The sequence below is a fragment of the Quercus lobata genome, chromosome 9 (genome assembly GCF_001633185.2).
Source record: "Quercus lobata isolate SW786 chromosome 9, ValleyOak3.0 Primary Assembly, whole genome shotgun sequence".
Taxonomy (NCBI): Eukaryota; Viridiplantae; Streptophyta; class Magnoliopsida; order Fagales; family Fagaceae; genus Quercus; species Quercus lobata.
In genome coordinates this window covers 44,152,856-44,171,440 of record NC_044912.1, presented here as the reverse complement: position 1 = coordinate 44,171,440, position 18,585 = coordinate 44,152,856, and the positions used below count along the sequence as shown (strand labels likewise).

The 18,585-nt window shown below is 34.5% G+C and overlaps 3 protein-coding genes across 3 annotated transcripts; all 3 read right to left on the bottom strand.

The window, feature by feature from the left end:
• Positions 1-1,031: 1,031 nt before the first annotated feature.
• On the bottom strand, positions 1,032-2,556 carry LOC115961820 (aspartic proteinase CDR1-like). The gene has a single exon (XM_031080733.1). The coding sequence runs from the start codon at positions 2,554-2,556 to the stop codon at positions 1,210-1,212; it is 1,347 nt and encodes a 448-aa protein (XP_030936593.1). The 3' UTR covers positions 1,032-1,209.
• A 10,342-nt stretch (positions 2,557-12,898) lies between these two features.
• Positions 12,899-13,471, bottom strand: LOC115961819. Its single transcript, XM_031080732.1, has one exon. It carries the CDS (start codon positions 13,469-13,471, stop codon positions 12,899-12,901), a length of 573 nt encoding a protein of 190 aa, XP_030936592.1.
• Positions 13,472-14,176: 705 nt separating this feature from the next.
• LOC115961818 lies at positions 14,177-16,008 on the bottom strand. Its single transcript, XM_031080731.1, has 2 exons — positions 15,838-16,008; positions 14,177-14,485 (listed from the first exon to the last, which is right to left on the bottom strand). Exons 1-2 carry the CDS (start codon positions 16,006-16,008, stop codon positions 14,177-14,179), a joined length of 480 nt encoding a protein of 159 aa, XP_030936591.1.
• Between the last annotated feature and the right edge of the window lie 2,577 nt (positions 16,009-18,585).

The window sequence follows — 18,585 nt, the reverse complement described above, 5'->3', positions numbered from 1 at the left end:
TAAAGATCTAAAGGAAAAAAAAGCCCAAGATCAATCCTCCCTCACTCACTAGTTGTAACTCAGGCAGCTTTTTAAATCAACAAATATAATAATAATTAAATTTTTATAAATTGAATACCCCATTAATCCTCACCGCCAATTGAACCAAATTTTAAACCAAAATAATTCCTAATCTAAAGGGAAATAAGAACCACAATCCTCAGCAGTCACTAGCCTCAACGTGCTACCTGCTACCGCCCCTGATCCCAGAGCATATCGGCAACAACTACAGTGAGTTGGTTGGCCAGAGCAGCACTGAAGGTAACTAAGACAGCCAATCAAGTTCTGAGTTCTCAACGTGCAACGATGCAGCCTATCTAGATTGAAGATTGCCTTGCTGAGACCTGGCCTCAACGTGTTGCCACGGTGCCACCCCTCAAGGTATTTCAATTCTCTCTCTTTTTCTCTACTCTGAGAGTGGCTCTTTCATCTCTACTCTGAGAGTGGAGCTCTCTCTCTTTTTCTTTGAAACTAAAAAACATGGTTCTCTAAATCTCTTTGGAATTGATTCATTTGAATAGCTTTGCCTAATTACCTTTATTGGTTCGTGAGTTTGTCGTTTTGTGTTTGTTTTATATTTCTTTAATGTTTTGTGCAAGTGTATGACTATATAGTCTGAATGTAATGTAATTGTTAAATTGTGTTGATTGGCTAGCGCTGGCTTTTGTCTCTTGAGTGGGGGTGGATGGGGCCAGCCTAAGCATTGGATATTTGGATTGGTGTAGTGGAGGCATTAAAAGTTAGTGAATAAGACATTATAAAAAACAAAAAAATCAAAAAATAAAATCAAAATCAAAATAGAAAAAATCAATAAAAAAATAAAATATGTTAGGCAAAGAAAAATAATGTAACAACTAATTAAACAACAATAATTAATAATTTTATTAATATTTCAAATGAACTTATAGTTTATTGTTTATTCTTTTACTAATATTATGGATAAATATTTGATAAGAAAATCACGTACCCAAGATTCATTTTCTGTGCAAGATTCATTTCTTGTGCAAACTTCATCTTCATCTTCTAAGCAAATGTGTTGACTTTCACTTGGAAAGGATTTCATCTTATTATCTTGAATTTATGAGTTTCTCTTATTGTTAGATTGTATAATTATTTGTCTTAAGGACCACTCTGGAAAAAATTCCTAGAGCCGCCACTGTAAATAACATCTCACTCTAAGAGTGCACAGTCAATCCGTTGTACAGAAATTGTTTTCGAAGCAAGATTATAGGCGATATTATAACCTTGTTGAGCCAATACTCCAATTATTGTCAAGTTGGCGGCATTAGTCGGAGCCATAGCCATGCAAAAGGTGTTTCGACTTGCCACGGAAAAAAAGCTCTTTACATCTAAAGCCAAGTCAACCCCATTTGCAAAGTTAAACGTAACTACTGGAAACCCAACAAGGTCACGATCAATAACCCCCTTGAAGCAAGGACTTGAATTTTCCGTTCCGACGAATTGTACAATGCCATTCATCAAGCTTAGTACTTCATCTTTAAGTGGATCAAACGCAGGTTTTGGTAGATAAGTAAGTGTTGACCCTGAATCAATAATGACTCCACGTGTGCCGTCTTTAGTCAATTCAAACACTTGAGGCGAAATATCTAGCATTTTCTCACCCACACTGATACTATCTAACCTTATATGGTAAAAGCTACCAATAATTTCAAGAGAGGTAGTACTGCCTTCTGTTTTTGCTCCTTCTCCAAAAATCAACTGATTATGAATATACTGAGGATCCCATATAGAACCAATGCAGTAAGAGAATTTAGAACCCAGTTGACTCACCAATGATGTCATCTCAGCGCCAAGACCAAGTAATCCGCTAATTTGGCCACCCAAAACACCCATGACATTAACCACGTCAGTGGCACAACCAAAAACTAATCTGGGTACCGATGTTATTCCTTCATCAGAAGTCTCAAAGGTGATCTTTTCAGAGCCCAAAAACCCAGATACAGTAGTGCCATCGCCATAATATAGTTTGAAGCCGCAATGTGGAGCTCGACAAAGAATACCGGGAACTTGATGATAGCAATTGTGAGCGTCACAAGGTACTGTACTGTATGTGGCAGACTCCGGAGGATTAAAAATTGGAAGAGCTTGGGTAAAACAGTGAGTGCAAGGCCGACATTGAGTCCACGATAGACTACTACCTGTGTCCATAACTAGGAGCTGTGGAATAGGAGGTGAACCAATGGATATATTTGCTAGAAACCCTACACGCCTATTCTCAGCAATAACACCAGAGCGCACATCATCTGTGTCTAGAGGAATCCCTTGAATCTTCTTCCATATGTAGTCAAATCGAGCATTTGAACTGTTTATGGTATGTCTAGCTCGGTCTGCTATGGTGTCCTTAGGGTTGTAGTATGGAGAGTATACCGAGTTATGGTGAATGAGTTTGGTGATCAATCGCTTAGGTTTTGCATTGGTGGGACTAGTGGTAGCTATAGATGTAGTAGCAATAGTAGTGAAGCAAGAAAGAAGAAAGAGATTGAAAAGAACAGCCATGGCTAAAATGATATTGCTGTGCTCTCATGGCGTTTAGGATTACTTAACTTTCTTCCCACCGAAAATAACTTTTTAGTAAACTATTTTTTAGTAATTTTTAGTAAACTATTTTTCTTTTATAGTAAACTATTTTCCCATAACCTATTTTTTAGTACACTATTTTCTCATAACCTCCCTTTGCCAGTAATTTTTTAGTAAACTATTTTATTTTTGTACGATTTGCTAAATAACGCTGTGCATCATGACACCCTGAATTATAGGAATGAAATGTATGGACACTATAATCGAAGGCCTTTTACTGAGTCTAAAAGTTATGAAGCGGTAAAATGAGAGGTTTTTTTAAGGAGCAAATACGTCAGATTTGTAACTTAGCATTAATTTAGGATTGATTCAAATAAATGAGTATATTTTATAATTAAATGTATTGCCACATCTCAAATGTAATGTGTTAATGACAAATTACTACTTGCCATGTGCCACAATTTGCTCAATTAACTCCAAATAGATAGAAGACTATGCAACTAGCTATCGTTGTGTATATCCACTAGTTGTAAGATCCAACTTTTACAATATAAAACTCATTTCTCTCTACCTTGTGTGTGTATTTGTTTCTCAAAAAAAAAAAAAAAAAAACTTTTACAATATACTAGTTGCAAACCCGCGCTATGCGTGGGTAGACATGGCAAAACGGATCAGATCCGTTTGACTTGTACCCCGATTGACCCGTTTAAAAATGACTCGTTTTGACCCGTGACTCGTTTTGACCTGCGACCCGATTGACCCGACTCGACCCGACCTGACCGTTTTGCCAGGTCTACCAACGTTGAGTATATGGACATTGAGGTGTAATTTTTACAAAATATTTACTTATTCTTTTTTACTTAATATATTATGTACTTCATTATAGTTTAACATTCTTTACTTGTCACCTTCATTTTCTCTTCCTACTTTAAATAGATCGAAGATTATACCAAAATTAGTTTCTAGAAAGCTGGAACAAAAGTTGCACCAAATTTTGGTATCAAGTCAAGTGTTTAGTGGTAATTCGTAACAATATCACCAGTGAGAATCTAATCACAGTTAAAGAACTCATAAACAATTGACAGATTGCATCTATTTCAAAAAAAAAAAAAGTTTGAAAAATATGGGTCAACTCAACCTGACTCGCGCCCCGACTCAACCTGCAACCCGATTGACCCCTTTTTGATTCGTGACTTGTTTGACCCACAAACTCGATTAACCCGACCCAAACTAGACCCAACCCGACCCAACCCGCCCGTTTTTCCACGTCTATGCATGGAAATAGATAATCATTTTGTAATTATACTATAATGTATAATTTTTTTTATCTAAAATTTGTTGAAAATAATTTTGCTTTCCCTAAAAGTTAAACAATTTCTAAAATTATTTTTCATCTTTCTATCTCTACCAATATATCGTTCTATTATTTTGGGTGTTTGATTGATATTATTCTTGCATAAAGTGGTCCATATTCTTTGAAATTATGTTATAGTATGCTATGTTTTTTTTTTCTTTGCAACTAAAATTTTTAAGTTTCAAATAATTATTCAAATTCTTCATTACCTTAAAGGAGAATATTATGATAATCAAAACTCATAACAAATTTATACTGAATATGTATAATTTATTCTTTAAATTTTATTATACATAATTTGTTCTTCCTAAAAATTAAAACAATTTCAAGAAGTTATTTCAATGATCACTCTATTTTTACAAATATATAATTTTATAATTTTTTATGTTTTTTATTTATTTATTGATACTATTATTCTTTTTTGAAATGCTCCATATTCTTCTAACTATTGTTACTATGCATTATATTTTCCTTTTTTTTTAGGAACAACTAAAATTTTTAAGTTTTAAAGTTATTATTCAAATTCTCATTTTCTTAAGGAGATTATTATGATAACAAACACTTATCCTATAATTACAATTGAGATTACTCAAATAATTGATTGTACTCTTAACCAAAACTTGCCTTTTTTCCATTCTTAAGTAAGTACGCCGAATTGGACCAAATGGAATGAAGTGAATAGAAATTGACCAAATTAGACCAAATGGACTGAAGTGAACAAAATGGATCAAATATGTCAAATTGGATAGATGTGGATCAAATGGACCAAATAAACTGAATTGGACTGAAAGTGACCTAAGTTGATCAAATTGGACCAAAGTGAACGAAGTAGATCAAATGGACTAAATTGGACCATAAAGGACTAAAGTAGACCAGATGGACCAAACAAGACCTATTTGATATGTTTCCTAAATTTTTTTTTTCTTTACAACTAAAGTTTTAAATTTATTATTCAAATTTAATTATGACATTCAAAATAACTAAGAATTAACTTTAAAAAAAAAAAAAAAAAATCAAACCAAAGGTATAAGAGAGAAAAACTACTAGTGATGGGAAACTAAAAAATACAACACCAATAAGTATTAACTGTAAATAAAGTTTCTAAAAAAATGATACATCAACATAAAGTCAAGTTGCAAGGAAGAATATAAAATCAAGAGAGAGAGAGAGAATAATCACTTTTTCGAGAGAGAATAAAAAATTTATCAAAAATAAGATGGTTGAGAACACTATGTGGACTATGTAATATGCGAGAAGCACTATATATATGGGTAGCAATTGGTAAGTTTCATTTTTGTAACCCAAAAATTTATAAATATTAGTTATTGACCAAATTATAAGTATATATAGATTAAATAGGATCTAAACACATTTTTTAAGATGTATAATAAAATATTTAAAATAAGTGCTAACAAAAAGTTGCATGATATCATCATAGTTTAAGATAAATATAAGCTACAATAAAAATTAAAAAAAAAAAGTTTAAAATAAAAAATATAACATAAAAATATTATAGCTAAACATATAATCTACAAATATATATATATATATATATATATTTTTGGTCCTCTAAGTTTCTTAAATATTATAGTATCATATGCTTCTCCTCAATTTTTTGCTCCTTTCCTACTCATTATTGTTGTTACTACTTTAAAAAAAAATGTCAATTCTCTATTGCATTTGACGTTAGACTTCCTATATGTGATCACCATTAATTGATCAAGCGAGGGACGGAACCATGATTACATCTTTGGTGAACCAAAGTCAGAACAAATAAATATTCAATTCTCTATTGCATTTGAAGTTAGACTTCCTATATGTGATCACCATTAATTGATCAAGCTACGGACGGAACCATGATTACATCTTTGGTGAACCAAATTCTGAACAAATAAATATTCATTTTTAAATTAATAAATGAAAAATAAAACTTGCATCCTTTAGTGTTATCAAAATATAAATAAAAGAATAGATTCAATAATAGTTTGTTTACTATTACATTTCAAATTATTTAGTTATTATGATAAATTCACCGTTATTTTAATTTTAAAAATCATTTATGATTTTTTTTACTAAATTTTGTAGTATAAAACCGCTGCTATCTTGAATTCTTTTATATAAAAAAAAATTATTATGATATTGTTTCTTTTTACAACCACATTCCAAGCCCCAATATATTTTTTTGTTAAAAAAAAGGTGTTGAGAATAAAAAAAAAAAAATGATAAATTGACGATTATGACTAGGGACGGAGTCAGAGGGGGGGCGGGGGGCGAGTGGGGAGAACTTGACCCCTATGACTCTATTTTTTGAAACCATTTATATATACTTCTTATTAGTGTAGTTTTTATGCCCCTCCTAACATTAGAATGGTAAAAGTATAAAACAAAAAAAAAAAATAAAATAAAAAATTTCCTATTTCTACCATACACAAACTGTATCATGATATGAAAAAAAAAAAAAACACTTCTCCCACTTAAGTAAGTCTAAAAACACAACAAAATTTCACAATATTTACACAACACTCATGCTTTTAGTTGGAATGGATCTTAGAATAATTTATTTCATTTTATTTTTGACCTATAATGTACTAATATCTCAGTTTATTATAAAAATATTGTGAGATTTTATAATGTTACTAAAAGAACTACTCCCACTTTTATCAATTAGCCTGACATCAAAATAAATTGCCACCACCTATCACCTTTTATTTTTAAGTTAAAAGCAAGATTTAGGTATAGTACTTAAGTGCTGCTCCTTAGATTCCCCTCTTAATATTTTGCTATATGGATTTTTTTTTCATGAGATGGAATTGTATTTTTAGTTAAGTAGTCACATGGCTGAATCTTAAGAGGGGAATTTAAGGAACAGCATTTAAGGTACTGTACTTAACTTTTGTCTTGAAGTTAAAGCTTATGTACACTTTGACCATCATTCAAGGTTTTTTTTTTTTTTTTTTTTTTTTTTTTCACTTATCCAAATTCCTTCCTTTCATTTTAGGTACCACCCGTGGAACTCAAATTTTACACATAATAATAATGTCTTGTATGGTACTAAACCAATAAAGTATCCATTATCTTTTTCACCTTCATCTCTTAATTTTTTTAATAGTCTCAAAATTTGAGTTTTTACTATAAATCTAAATTTTGAATTATTGGAAGTATAAAGAAAGAAAGAAAGTTGAAAATTTATTTTCTCAAATTATTATAAGGAATCAAATTAGATGTCTAAAATTTGTGTATATAGATTAATCCCTTACTTTAATTGTTAGTAACTGTGAATTGGTTGTTTTACAATTATTTAATTATTTTACAGTTGTTTAAATTTTAATATATTTTTATGACAATTACTGTTGTTTATAATTTAATTAGTAATATCGATTAATATTTTTAAGATTTTTTTTATAATTATTGTCTTTTAATCTTGCCCCTTCTAAACTGAAATTTAGGCTCCACCACTGAGTATGATAATGAAAAAAAAAATGACTCTAAGGAAATGCAAAAACAAAACTATCACACCACCAACCCAACAACAAAGATTTTATTGTTAAAACATTTTCACCTTATAAGCACACAAGACCTTTCTAAAGTGCAATAACTAATTGTTGGGTTTAAATTGGACCCAGCTGAATTAATTAATTACCCAATGTTAGGGTTATATTTTCTATGTATTAGCTTATCCTTTAATAGAACAAACTTTGTTTGTATTTTGGAAGATTTAAGTTGGGTTTAATGTACCAATAAGCGTGCGAAGTTTACTTTACAAGTGGTATCATTAAAAACATGAAGATTGATCCAAGAAACAAGTGAAGAAAAGTTGTATTATTAAAACCTGACACTAGCATCTATCGAGGTTTAATGAGAGAGCTCAACACAAGTTTGATCTATTAAGACTTATGAATTCAGAATTGTTAGATCTGAATTTCGGTCCATGATGACTTGAATGATTAGGGTTTCTCTCTCTACAACCCTAGTCATATAAAATGCTTATTTTAAAAGTCATCAAGTACTAAAATAGAAACCCTGTGAAAAGCTACTGCTTTTGTGCATCTTAGGTTTGTAACCAAGTGCTTCCTAATCTATAACTTCTTTGAAGTGAAGAAATTTGCAGCCAATTACAATCAATCAAGTTGTTGGAGTTAGTTACATACCGGGATCCATGTAAAAGAGTTAATTACAGATTGGAGATTTGTACAAAGCGAAGAAGTCTACTACAAGATTAAGTCCAATTGGGTATTGGAGTGAAGATTCAACTAGAGGTTGATATTTTGGGATAGGCCAGGGTAGTGACAAGATTCCTCATACTTGTAAATTAATGCTTGATTATTGATTAGTAGATTCTTGGGAGTGGTGACTTGAAATTCACCCGATGGGGTTTTTGCCTTGCGAGAGGTTTTTCTCATTCATCAACAAATCACCGTGTCATTTAACTTCTGTTGCATATTAGTTTATCTGGTGATTTGTCAGTGACTCTATGATTTGCAGGTAATTTGATCTAATTAATCAACTTAAATAATTGAATTAATTAATCAAGGTCAATTTATAATCCAACAAAAGGTATTTGATGGAAACCCAACAAGGTCACGATCAATAACTCCATGAAAGCAAGGAATTTGTTAGGACATATGTGAGATTGTTAGAGACATATGTTATGTAAATTGGCTAATCCTTTGACAAAACATACTTTACTTGTAATTGAGTAGATCTACGATGGGTTTAGTACTTCAAAGAACAAGAGTTTAAGTTTAGTATTGAAACCATGCAAATCTATCTAATAAACAAATGAAGAAGTGTTATTCATTAAAGCTTGATCGATAGCTCGACAGGATAATTTCTATCAAGGTTTAATGATGAAGCTCGACAGTAGCTTGATAAAAGCTGTATCTGTCGAGAATTATGAAATTAGAATTTCTGGATCTAATTTCACGCATAATTGTGTGTATTTGTGTAGGATTTCTTTTCTCACAACCCTAAACATATATAAGGATTATTTTAAGGGTTGTCTTAAGCAATGCAAGGTGATGCAACTTGATATTTTTCCGTAGCGCCTAGCGTTGAGCTATTTTTCCACAAGACCTCCCCTACAATATCGTCACCGCAGTAGAGTTTAATCACCAAGTTCGGGATAGATTGGTGTGGTTCCTCTACGCCTAGGACACCAGAATATCAAACCATGAACAAATAAAGGCATGATAGAAAAGCATATTGGATAGTGATTGTGAGGCCCTAATTCTTGACTGAAGGGGACACCAAAGGCCTCTGCCCCCCCCCCCTCTCTATCTATCTAAGGGATCGAAAGGCGGAGGCGTTTGGTTTTTTCATGTTGTCAAAGAGTTGAACAATGGTTTTTCATGTTGTCAAAGAGTTGAACAATGAAAATGGATGGCGAGTGCCTAATCGAATTGATCAGGTCATGTATGAACAAGGTTCAAGTCTACCGGTCTGTTAGGATGCCTCAATTGCATACATCACTGCACTTCCACTTGACACCTATGGTAATGATAAATGGCTCGTCTCGCCGTGACCTTCTCTTGAATTCTCAAAACTTCTGTTGCTCCATCCCCGTAGGGGTAGAGAACCCATCGTTGTCTCGACTATGCTATCGAAGGCTCTAGGGAAGTCAGAATAGGAGAGCACTCACTTGGCTACCCAGCGTTTATTGTGGGCATGATAACTGGTACACCAGATGTGCGTCCTTCCCGGTCCTCTCGTACTAAGGAAAGGTCCTCTCAATGCTCTAACTCCCACAACAGATATGGACTGAACTATCCCAGGACGTTCTAAACCCAGCTTATTTACCGCTTTAATGGGCGAACAGCCCAACCCTTGGAACATAATACAGCCCCAGGTGGCGAAAAGCCGACATCGATGTGCTAAACCTTCCCGTCGATGTGAGCTCTTGAGGAAGATCAGCCTGTTATCCCTAGAGTAAATTTTATCCGTTGAGTGACGGCCCTTCCACTCAGCACCGTCAGATCACTGAGGCCGACTTTCATCCCTGCTCGACAGGTGGATCTTATAGTCAAGCTCCCTTCTGCCTTTGCACTCGAGGGCCAATCTCTGTCTAGCTCGAGAGAACCTTTGCACGCCTCCGTTACCTTTTAGGAGGCCTATGCCCCATAGAATCTGTCTTCTTGAGACTATCCCTTGGCCCATAGGTCCTAACATAAGGTTAGAATTCTAGCTCTTCCAAAGTGGTATCTCATTGACGGCTCAGCCCTCCCCCCCCCCCCCGCGTGGAAGGGGGCCTTCTTCACCCTCCACCTAAGCTGCGCAGGAAAGGCCTAAAACTAATCCCAGGGAACAGTGAAGCTTCATAGGATCTTTCTATCCAGGTGCAGGTAGTCCGTATCTTCATAGACATGTCTATTTCACCGAGTCTCTCTTTGAGACAGTGCCCAGATCGTTACGCCTTTCATGCGGGTCGGAACTTACTCGATAAGGAATTTTGCTACCTTAGGACCGTTATAGTTACGATTTCCGTTCACCGGGGCTTCGGTCACTGGCTCCCCTGTCATCAGGTTACCAACTTCCTTGACCTTTCGGCACTAGGCAGGCGTCAGCCCCTGTACATGGTCTTATGATTTTGTGGAGACCTGTGTTTTTGGTAAACAGTTGCCCAGGCCTGATCACTGCAATCCCCTTTGTAAGGAGGCACCCCTTCTCCCGAAGTTATAGGGCTATTTGGCCGAGTTCCTTAGAGAGAGCTATCTCACGCCCCTAGGTATTCTCTACCTAGTCACCTGTGTCAGTTTCGGGTACAGGTACCCTTTTGTTGAAGGTCGTTCGAGCTTTTCGGGGAGTATGGCATGGGTTACTTCAGCACCGTAGCACCTGGTACTCAAATAGAATTTTCCCTAGTTCATCATATTCTCTTTAGAAGCTAGTACGTCTTTTGCACCAAAGGTTTTGTGATCAAGGAGCTTCCTGATCTTCATTGTTGGATGAATTGAAGAACTTTGCAACTAACATCTTTATCAAGTTGGTGTGTTAGTCACTTACTAGGACTCATGCATCATTGGTTAGTCACGTACTGGGATTCGTGCATTGAAAGGAGAGATTGTCGTTATATCACAAGTCCAATTGGGTATTGAGGTAATGGTTCAACTGTAGGTTGGTGTTAGGTACTGGGATTCCTTTTACTTGTAACCACTTGTTTTGATAATAGTGGATTCTCAGGCTTAAATTCACCGGGTGAGGTTTTGCCTCAGTGATTTTTCCCATTTGTAAACAAATCACCTGTGTCAAATTTATTTTTCGCTGCATTTAACTTAGTTGATGATTTGTTTATGATACCACACTTATTGCATGTAAATTGAATCTAATTGATTCATTTGGCTAATTAATTGATTAATTTACCAAAGAGGTCAATACATTTTTGGCCTATCAAAATTGAACTACCCCATCCTAGCATGAGTTGTACCAAGCCATTCATCAATCTTTGTACTTCATCGTTAAGCTTGTCGAACACAGGTCTTGGTAGATAAGTAATTGTGCGTTTGGATCCATGTTTGTGCGTTTACGTTTTCTTATTTACGTGTTTTCCTCTTCTTCTTTTTTTTTTTCGTTTTTCCTAGCTGTAGTTGTTGACCATTCTGGATCCAACAGTGCGCATCAGTGGCACTGTTCATGCACTTTTTGTGCACTATTCATCAAAAAAAATATTAAAAATAGATCTCACAGTACTATTCACACTTTTAAATATTATTTTGTTACAGTGTTTTCAGTTTTCAGTTTTTAGTTTCAGTAAAAATAAGTTGTATCCAAACGGACCCTAAATGTTGCCCTTAAATCAATAATGACTCCACCTAAGCCCTCTTCAGTCACTTTAAACACTTAAGGCAAAATATCTAGTTTTTTCTCACCCACGCTGATGCTATCTAAGGTTACATGGTAAAAGCCACCATAATTATCAATTGGAGTAGAAGACCCTTCTATTTTTGCTCTTCCAAAAAATCAACTGATTATGAATATATTGATCGAGGATCCCTTATAAAGTAGTATGAAAATTTGAAACCCAGTTGATTCACCAAAGATATTTTTTGAGCACCAAGACCAAGTATTCCACTACATTGGCCACCGAAACCAGCCACGCTATTTGCACAACCAAAAACTAAATTGGGTACTGATGTGATTATTCCTTCATCAAAAGTCACTTTTCAATGCCCAAAACCCCAGATGCAGAGGTGCCATCGCTGTATCCTTCTTTGAAGGCGCAACATGAACCTTGAAAATTGTTACCAGGAGCTCGATAGCAATTGGACAAATCACAAGTTACTGAACTATATGTGGAAGGCTGTGGAGGATTAAAAATTGGAAAATTTGGGGTAAAACAGTGAGTGCAAGGCTGACACTGAATCCACAATAGGCCGCTGCCTGTCCATAACTAGGAGCTGTGGAGCAGGAGGAACCAATGGATATATTTGCCATAAACCCTTCACGCTTAGTCTCTGCAATATATACCAGCGCGCACATCATTTGTGTCTAGAGAAACCCCTCGAATCTTCTTCCATATATAGTCAAAACTGGCATTTGAACTATCTATGGCATGTCTAGCTTGGTCTGCTATGATTTTCTTAGGGTTGTAGCATGGAGAGTAAACCTAATTATGGTGAATGGGTTTGGTGTCCAACCACTTAGGTTTTGTGATGGTGGTACTAATGGTGGCTAAGAATAGTGGTGACTCTAGGAATTTTTTCTAGTGTGTTCCTTAACAAGCATAAATGACACAATCTAATAAAAAGAAAATTTTATATATTGACAACAACAACAATAAAAAAACACGCAAATACATAAAATTTATAATTGCCTTTTACGAGTTTTCATATTTTGAAATCATTGCATGATAGTCTCATTATCAATGCAACAAACTACATCTTTTTCAATATACGCAACCAAACAATCATTCATCCACTGATCTCTCATTCGATTGCGCAGTTCATTCTTTATATATCTCATTGCTGAAAAACTTCATTCAACTGTTGCAGTAGTGACAGGAAGTGTCAAAGTTAACCTCACAAGCAAATAGACTAATGGATAAGTCTCATACTTCCTTGTGTTCACTAACTTTTCAGCAAGTTCACTAACTCCTTGAAACTCTAAAAACAAGTCATTGTTACGTATATTAAAAATGTAATTCTGTAGTTGAGAGTCAAGTGCCAAGATATCTATCCCAAGAAAATTAGATGGATAGAACTTTGCTAGATGAATCAACTTTTCCTTATCAAAATCCACAAATGAATTACTTGGATTCAAGCAAGCCATACAAAGTAGCAAATTGGTATTCGCCTCTGAAAAATGGTTGTTAAGCTCTTGAAGTTGAATATCTATGACTGTATAGAATAGCTCAACACAATAGTGATGTAAATTTGTATTTTGTTGGGTATTGCATCGCGGCCTCCCACTAACTACAAATATTTCATCCATGTTCAAGATGGGAATATCATGTGTGGTACAAAATGAAGACACTTCAGTCAATAAAGATATCCATTCATCATCTCTCATCACTTGCAATCGTTGCTTAGACACTTTAACAAGATCCATAGCATTTACTATATCTTTATTTATTTATTTATTTATTTTTTTGCAATGCTATTAACAACTCATTTGTGATCCCTAAAATGTTTTTCATCAAGTGTAGAGTAAAGACAAATTCAAAAGATAGAATTGACCTCATAATAAATAGAGCTTCAACTTTTTGGTCAGAGAGGTCATCTTCTTCAATAATCTCAAGTACATCAACAATAGCAGAGAACATCAAAATCAAGTTAAGAATAGTCCCATAATATGATCCCCAACGTGTATCATCAGGACGTTTAAAATTTGTTTCATGATTAAAATCTTGCCTCCTTCTACATACATCATTCTCTAAATCTTCTTTAATTTTGGCAAATTGTGCATCTCGAAGAGCATCTCATCTCTTACAAGAGCCTCCAACAACAGTTACTAAATTACTAACCATATAAAAAATTTCAACAATGTTAATGTGATTTTTAGCAACGCAACAAGTGTCAATTGAAGTTGATGAGCAAAACAATAGACATAAAATGCTAACTTATTCTCTTTCAAAATTAAAGTTTTGAGATCATTGATATCATTTTGCATATTACTAGTCCCGTCATAACCTTGCCCACGTAGATTTGACAAACTCAAATTATGTTCACAAAGTAAACAATCAATAGCATATTTGAGTGACAAAATGGTGGTACTTGCTACATGTACAATACCAAGGAACCACTCTATAATAATTCATTTTTTGTTCACATAATGAAGAACGAGGGCCATTTGTTCTTTCACTGAGATATCACGTGACTCATCAACCAATAATGAAAAGAACTCATTGTCAAGATCCTTGATGATGGTTTTGGATATTTCATCTGCAATTGCATTCACAATGTCTTTTTGAATATCCGAGTGGGTAAGCTTGTAATTTTTTGGAGCTTTTTGCAACACTTCATTGATAGATTCATTGTGATTCCCCAAAAATTGTAGAAGCTCAAGGAATTTTCCTTTATCACTTGAACCTTGAAATTCATCGTGACCATGAAAAGCTAATCCCTGGCATAAAAGGAATCTTATGCAATCAACTATTGCATTTAATTGAACCCGATATTCAATTTTATCTTAATTTGATTACTTAACCAAAACATTTTGAATGTGTTGCTTGTCCTTCAGTAGATCTTCACTCTTCTTGACAGCTTGGTTATGAGCACTATTAACTCCTCCAACATGGGAATTTAACTTCACTCGTTGATTCCAAAGTTTGAATCCCTTCATTACAAAAGTCTCACCTCCTCCTTGCGTACCAACATCTTGCCCAAATAGGTAGCAATAAAAACAAAATACTGCATCCTTGTCTATACTATATTCCAACCACTTTCTATTTATATACCATTCGAATCTAAATCGACGGGGTTTTCCAGAAAAATTTGTTAAAGGGTAATCTTGGAGAACAGGTTTACAAGGGCCTTTTTTAAATAATATCTTCTTATTTCATCATAATTATTAGGATGATAAGATGATATCTTTTTTCATAGTCTAGGATCTAAAGGAAGATTTTCTAAGTTAAAGTCAGCACGATTTCGCTTAGAAGATGAAGATGAATTTTGCACAGGAGATGAATCTTGGGTATGTGGTTTTCTTATCAAATATTTGTTCATAATTCTAGCAAAAGAATAAATAATAAATAATAAATTTATTTGAAATATTAATAAAATTATTAATTAATTATTGTTATTTAGTTGTTTCATTAATTTGTTTGTCTTTTATAAACTATAATTTGTTATATTATTGTTACATTAATTATAAAATTATTAATTATTATTTAGCCTAACATAATTTAATTTGTTTGTCTCTTATAATGTATTGGTTTATTATACTGCTTTAATTGTTGCTGTTTAGCCTAACAATAAACTATATTGCTTTAATTTGTTTGTCATTAATTATACTGTTTTAATTTGTTATATTGTTTAGCCCCATGTCTTGTGCACATTATTTACACATCTCATGTGTAGCCCAATAATTAAAGTAGTGTGCAACCCGACCCCATGTGCCCATCCCACCCCACCCCATTCAACAGACAAGCACTCCTAATGCCTGATGAGCGATGCCCCTGCCAATTAGAAAATTTCACAATCACACATTACACTAGTCTAAAAGATAATTAATATCTCACCAACACCAACACACTACACACACCAACCCAAACGGTTAAGATAAACTGATAAAGCCAAATTCAAAAAGTTATAAAGAGACAAAATATTAATAAAGGTAAAGTTCGGCCAATCAAAGACTCACAGTTCAAAAGAGAGAGTTAGGCTTATTAAAGAATTAAGAGAGAGAGAGAATGCGAGACTAAGAGAGAAACAGAGAGAAAAAGAGAGAGAAGTTAGCTTAGTAAAATGAAATACCTTGGGGGAGGCAACATCGGAGTAGCCGAGCAAGGAGGCCTGAAGGTTGAGGCCATTAAGGCAGTGACGAGGCAACAAGTGATCTCCGATGAGGGTGAGCAACAAGCGATAATGTCGATGATCTGGAATGGACCGATATGACGATTTGGATTGGACCAATCCGATCTCCATCTGTTCGTGGCTTGAGGCTCAAGCGACGTTGCTCTTACTCTGAGGGACTGAGGCATTGCTATCTTTAGATTTGCTTTAGGAAATTTCTTCTTTTTTTATTTTTTGGATAAAGTTTGATTTCTGATTTAGAAGTGATTTGCTCTATATTGGGTTTTTTTTTTTGGAGAATCTGTGGGTACCTCTGTAATCTATTGGACTTGCTGTGGGCTTGGCTCTGTTACAATTTTTTTTTTAAGACTTTAGTTCAAATTGTTTTTTGGGCTTTTTTTTTTTTTTTTTTTTTTTTGCTTGAAAGTAGAGCAAATAATTTTTATTTTTTATTTTTTAATTTGAGGGTGTTCCTAATTTTTTAATTTGAGTGTGTTCCTAATTATTAAATATAAATCTTTTTTTTTTTTAGGTTGTTTTCATGTCAGGGTGTTCCTGGGAACACCCTGAGCTGCACGTGGCATCGCCACTGGCTAAGGATGTAGTACTAGTAATGAAGCACAGCAAAGTGAAGTAAGAAAGAAGAAAGAGACTGATAAGAACAGCCATGGCTACAACGATATTTCTTTGCTCTCAACTAAGTGTTATGAATACGTTCTCCTTTGTAGCCACTAGGGTTTCTTGTATACTGTTCTTATATATACACAAATATTCTAGATTCATCAACGTACTCCCACAACGTTTAGGATTACTCAACTTTCTTCCCAAGGAAAATAATTAATATGAAAAAAAAAAAAGAGGAAAAATTTTCCTAGTTTTATATATATATGGAGTACGGTTCTTATAATTTAGAACAATGCCCTTTTAGTTAACAGTGAACAAAAGCAATAAGGCTTAACGTGTTGGGCAGGCTTTTTCTTAGTTAGACATGGCAAACCTGGTCGGGCTAACCAATGACCGAACTCGTTTAAAAAAAAAAAAAAAAAATTTTGGTAAAACAATTAATAAAATTAAGACATGGCTGGTTCAATTATTTATTGTGAGCTTTAAAGAGTATAACTCAAACTCAATTAATAAATATAATGCATGTGATTATTATTATGATTATTATTATTATTTTGGGGTAATTACACATAACCCACCTGTGGTTTGGACGAAAATCACTTTGTTTATTCATGGTTTGAAAAGTGTCACTTAACCCACCTGAGATATGTTTTGTTTGTTTTCCATAACCCACCTCTGTTAAAATAAGGGGTAAATATGTATTTCTACACCACCCCTTTTATGTCTCTCTCCTCCCAAACAAAAAAGAAAAAAGAAAAAAAAGAAAAAAAAAAAGAAACTAAAACAAGAGAAAATAAGATCAAAAGATGCTATTTGTAAGAATTTAGAAACTTGTCTCAATAACTCCAATAAATCACAAACTATATTTTTGTAACACACTCAAAAGAAAATAACACAAAAGGAAAATTTTACTTAACCCATTAACTTAGTTTCTTCTCTATACATTAATTTATTCCTCACGCTTTTTCTGCCCCTCTCTCTCTCTGTTCTGTCCATGTCTCTCTCATCTCTCACACTCCAATTCAGATTGTCGGTAGCTTTGGGTCGTGGTGGCTTGGGTGATGATTGTGGAGGAGCACAAGTTGGCTATGTTGGTTGGGTATGGGTTTTGAGGAGGAGCACGGTGTTGGATTGGGTTTGGGTTTTAAGGAGGAGCATGACGTTGGGTTGGATTTGGTTTTTACCAAACGTCATTGTAATCGACTCTGTAAAGTCGTAATTTACAACTAGTTTATGTTGGTTTTAATTCCGTGCCAAATTTGATTGTAATTATGTTTAATCTTATGCACCCTATATTTTATGTGGGATTTATTTGTAAAGGTTGTGTGTGAGAGAGAGAGAGTGTGAAGACTCAAGGAAATTGAAGACTAAAGCTATTTTCGCGAGTAGCTCGCAAGTAGGCTTCCCATGAAGTGAAGCATGTGCCCTACACATGACTAGAATATGAAGAGTCAGAACAGGATGGAGACAGTTGGTTTTCGCAAGTGTCTCATGAGTAAAGCCTTCCCGCAAGATACCCATGAAATATTCTATTTTGCTGAACTGTCATATCTGATACACACTTTCTGTACCCATACTATATATACCCCCATTACTCACAGATGTTGAGGAGTACTTCTGATAGAAAACCCTAGTCACAAACCTTGAGAGTTAGAGATTGTTATACCCACAATTCTCTACACAATTCATTGTGGATTTTCCTTAACTCCTACCTCTCCATTTCCATACCCTTGAGAGGTTGATAATCCAAACGCTTACCACACCCTTTCAGAGTGTGAAGTGAGGTTTTGGTGCTGCTGGGAAGCATTGGAAGAAGCCAAGCTTTAGTGGATGCAATCGGGCATATTGCGGGATCTGGAGAGCTAGACAAGACACAATTTCGAGAAGCCTTGTTGGAGTAGGAGCTTGGAGCGCTTAGGTGTATTGGGTAGATTAGGCTTGGAAGGTCTCTTGCTATTCGTGTATCCCAACTGATTGTCTAGTGGATCAATTACCGCTTGGAGGGCGGCAGAGAGGTTTTTCGCCGAGTTCTTCGGTTTCCTCTTCAATAATACATCAGCATGTTATCTTATGTTTGCATTATTC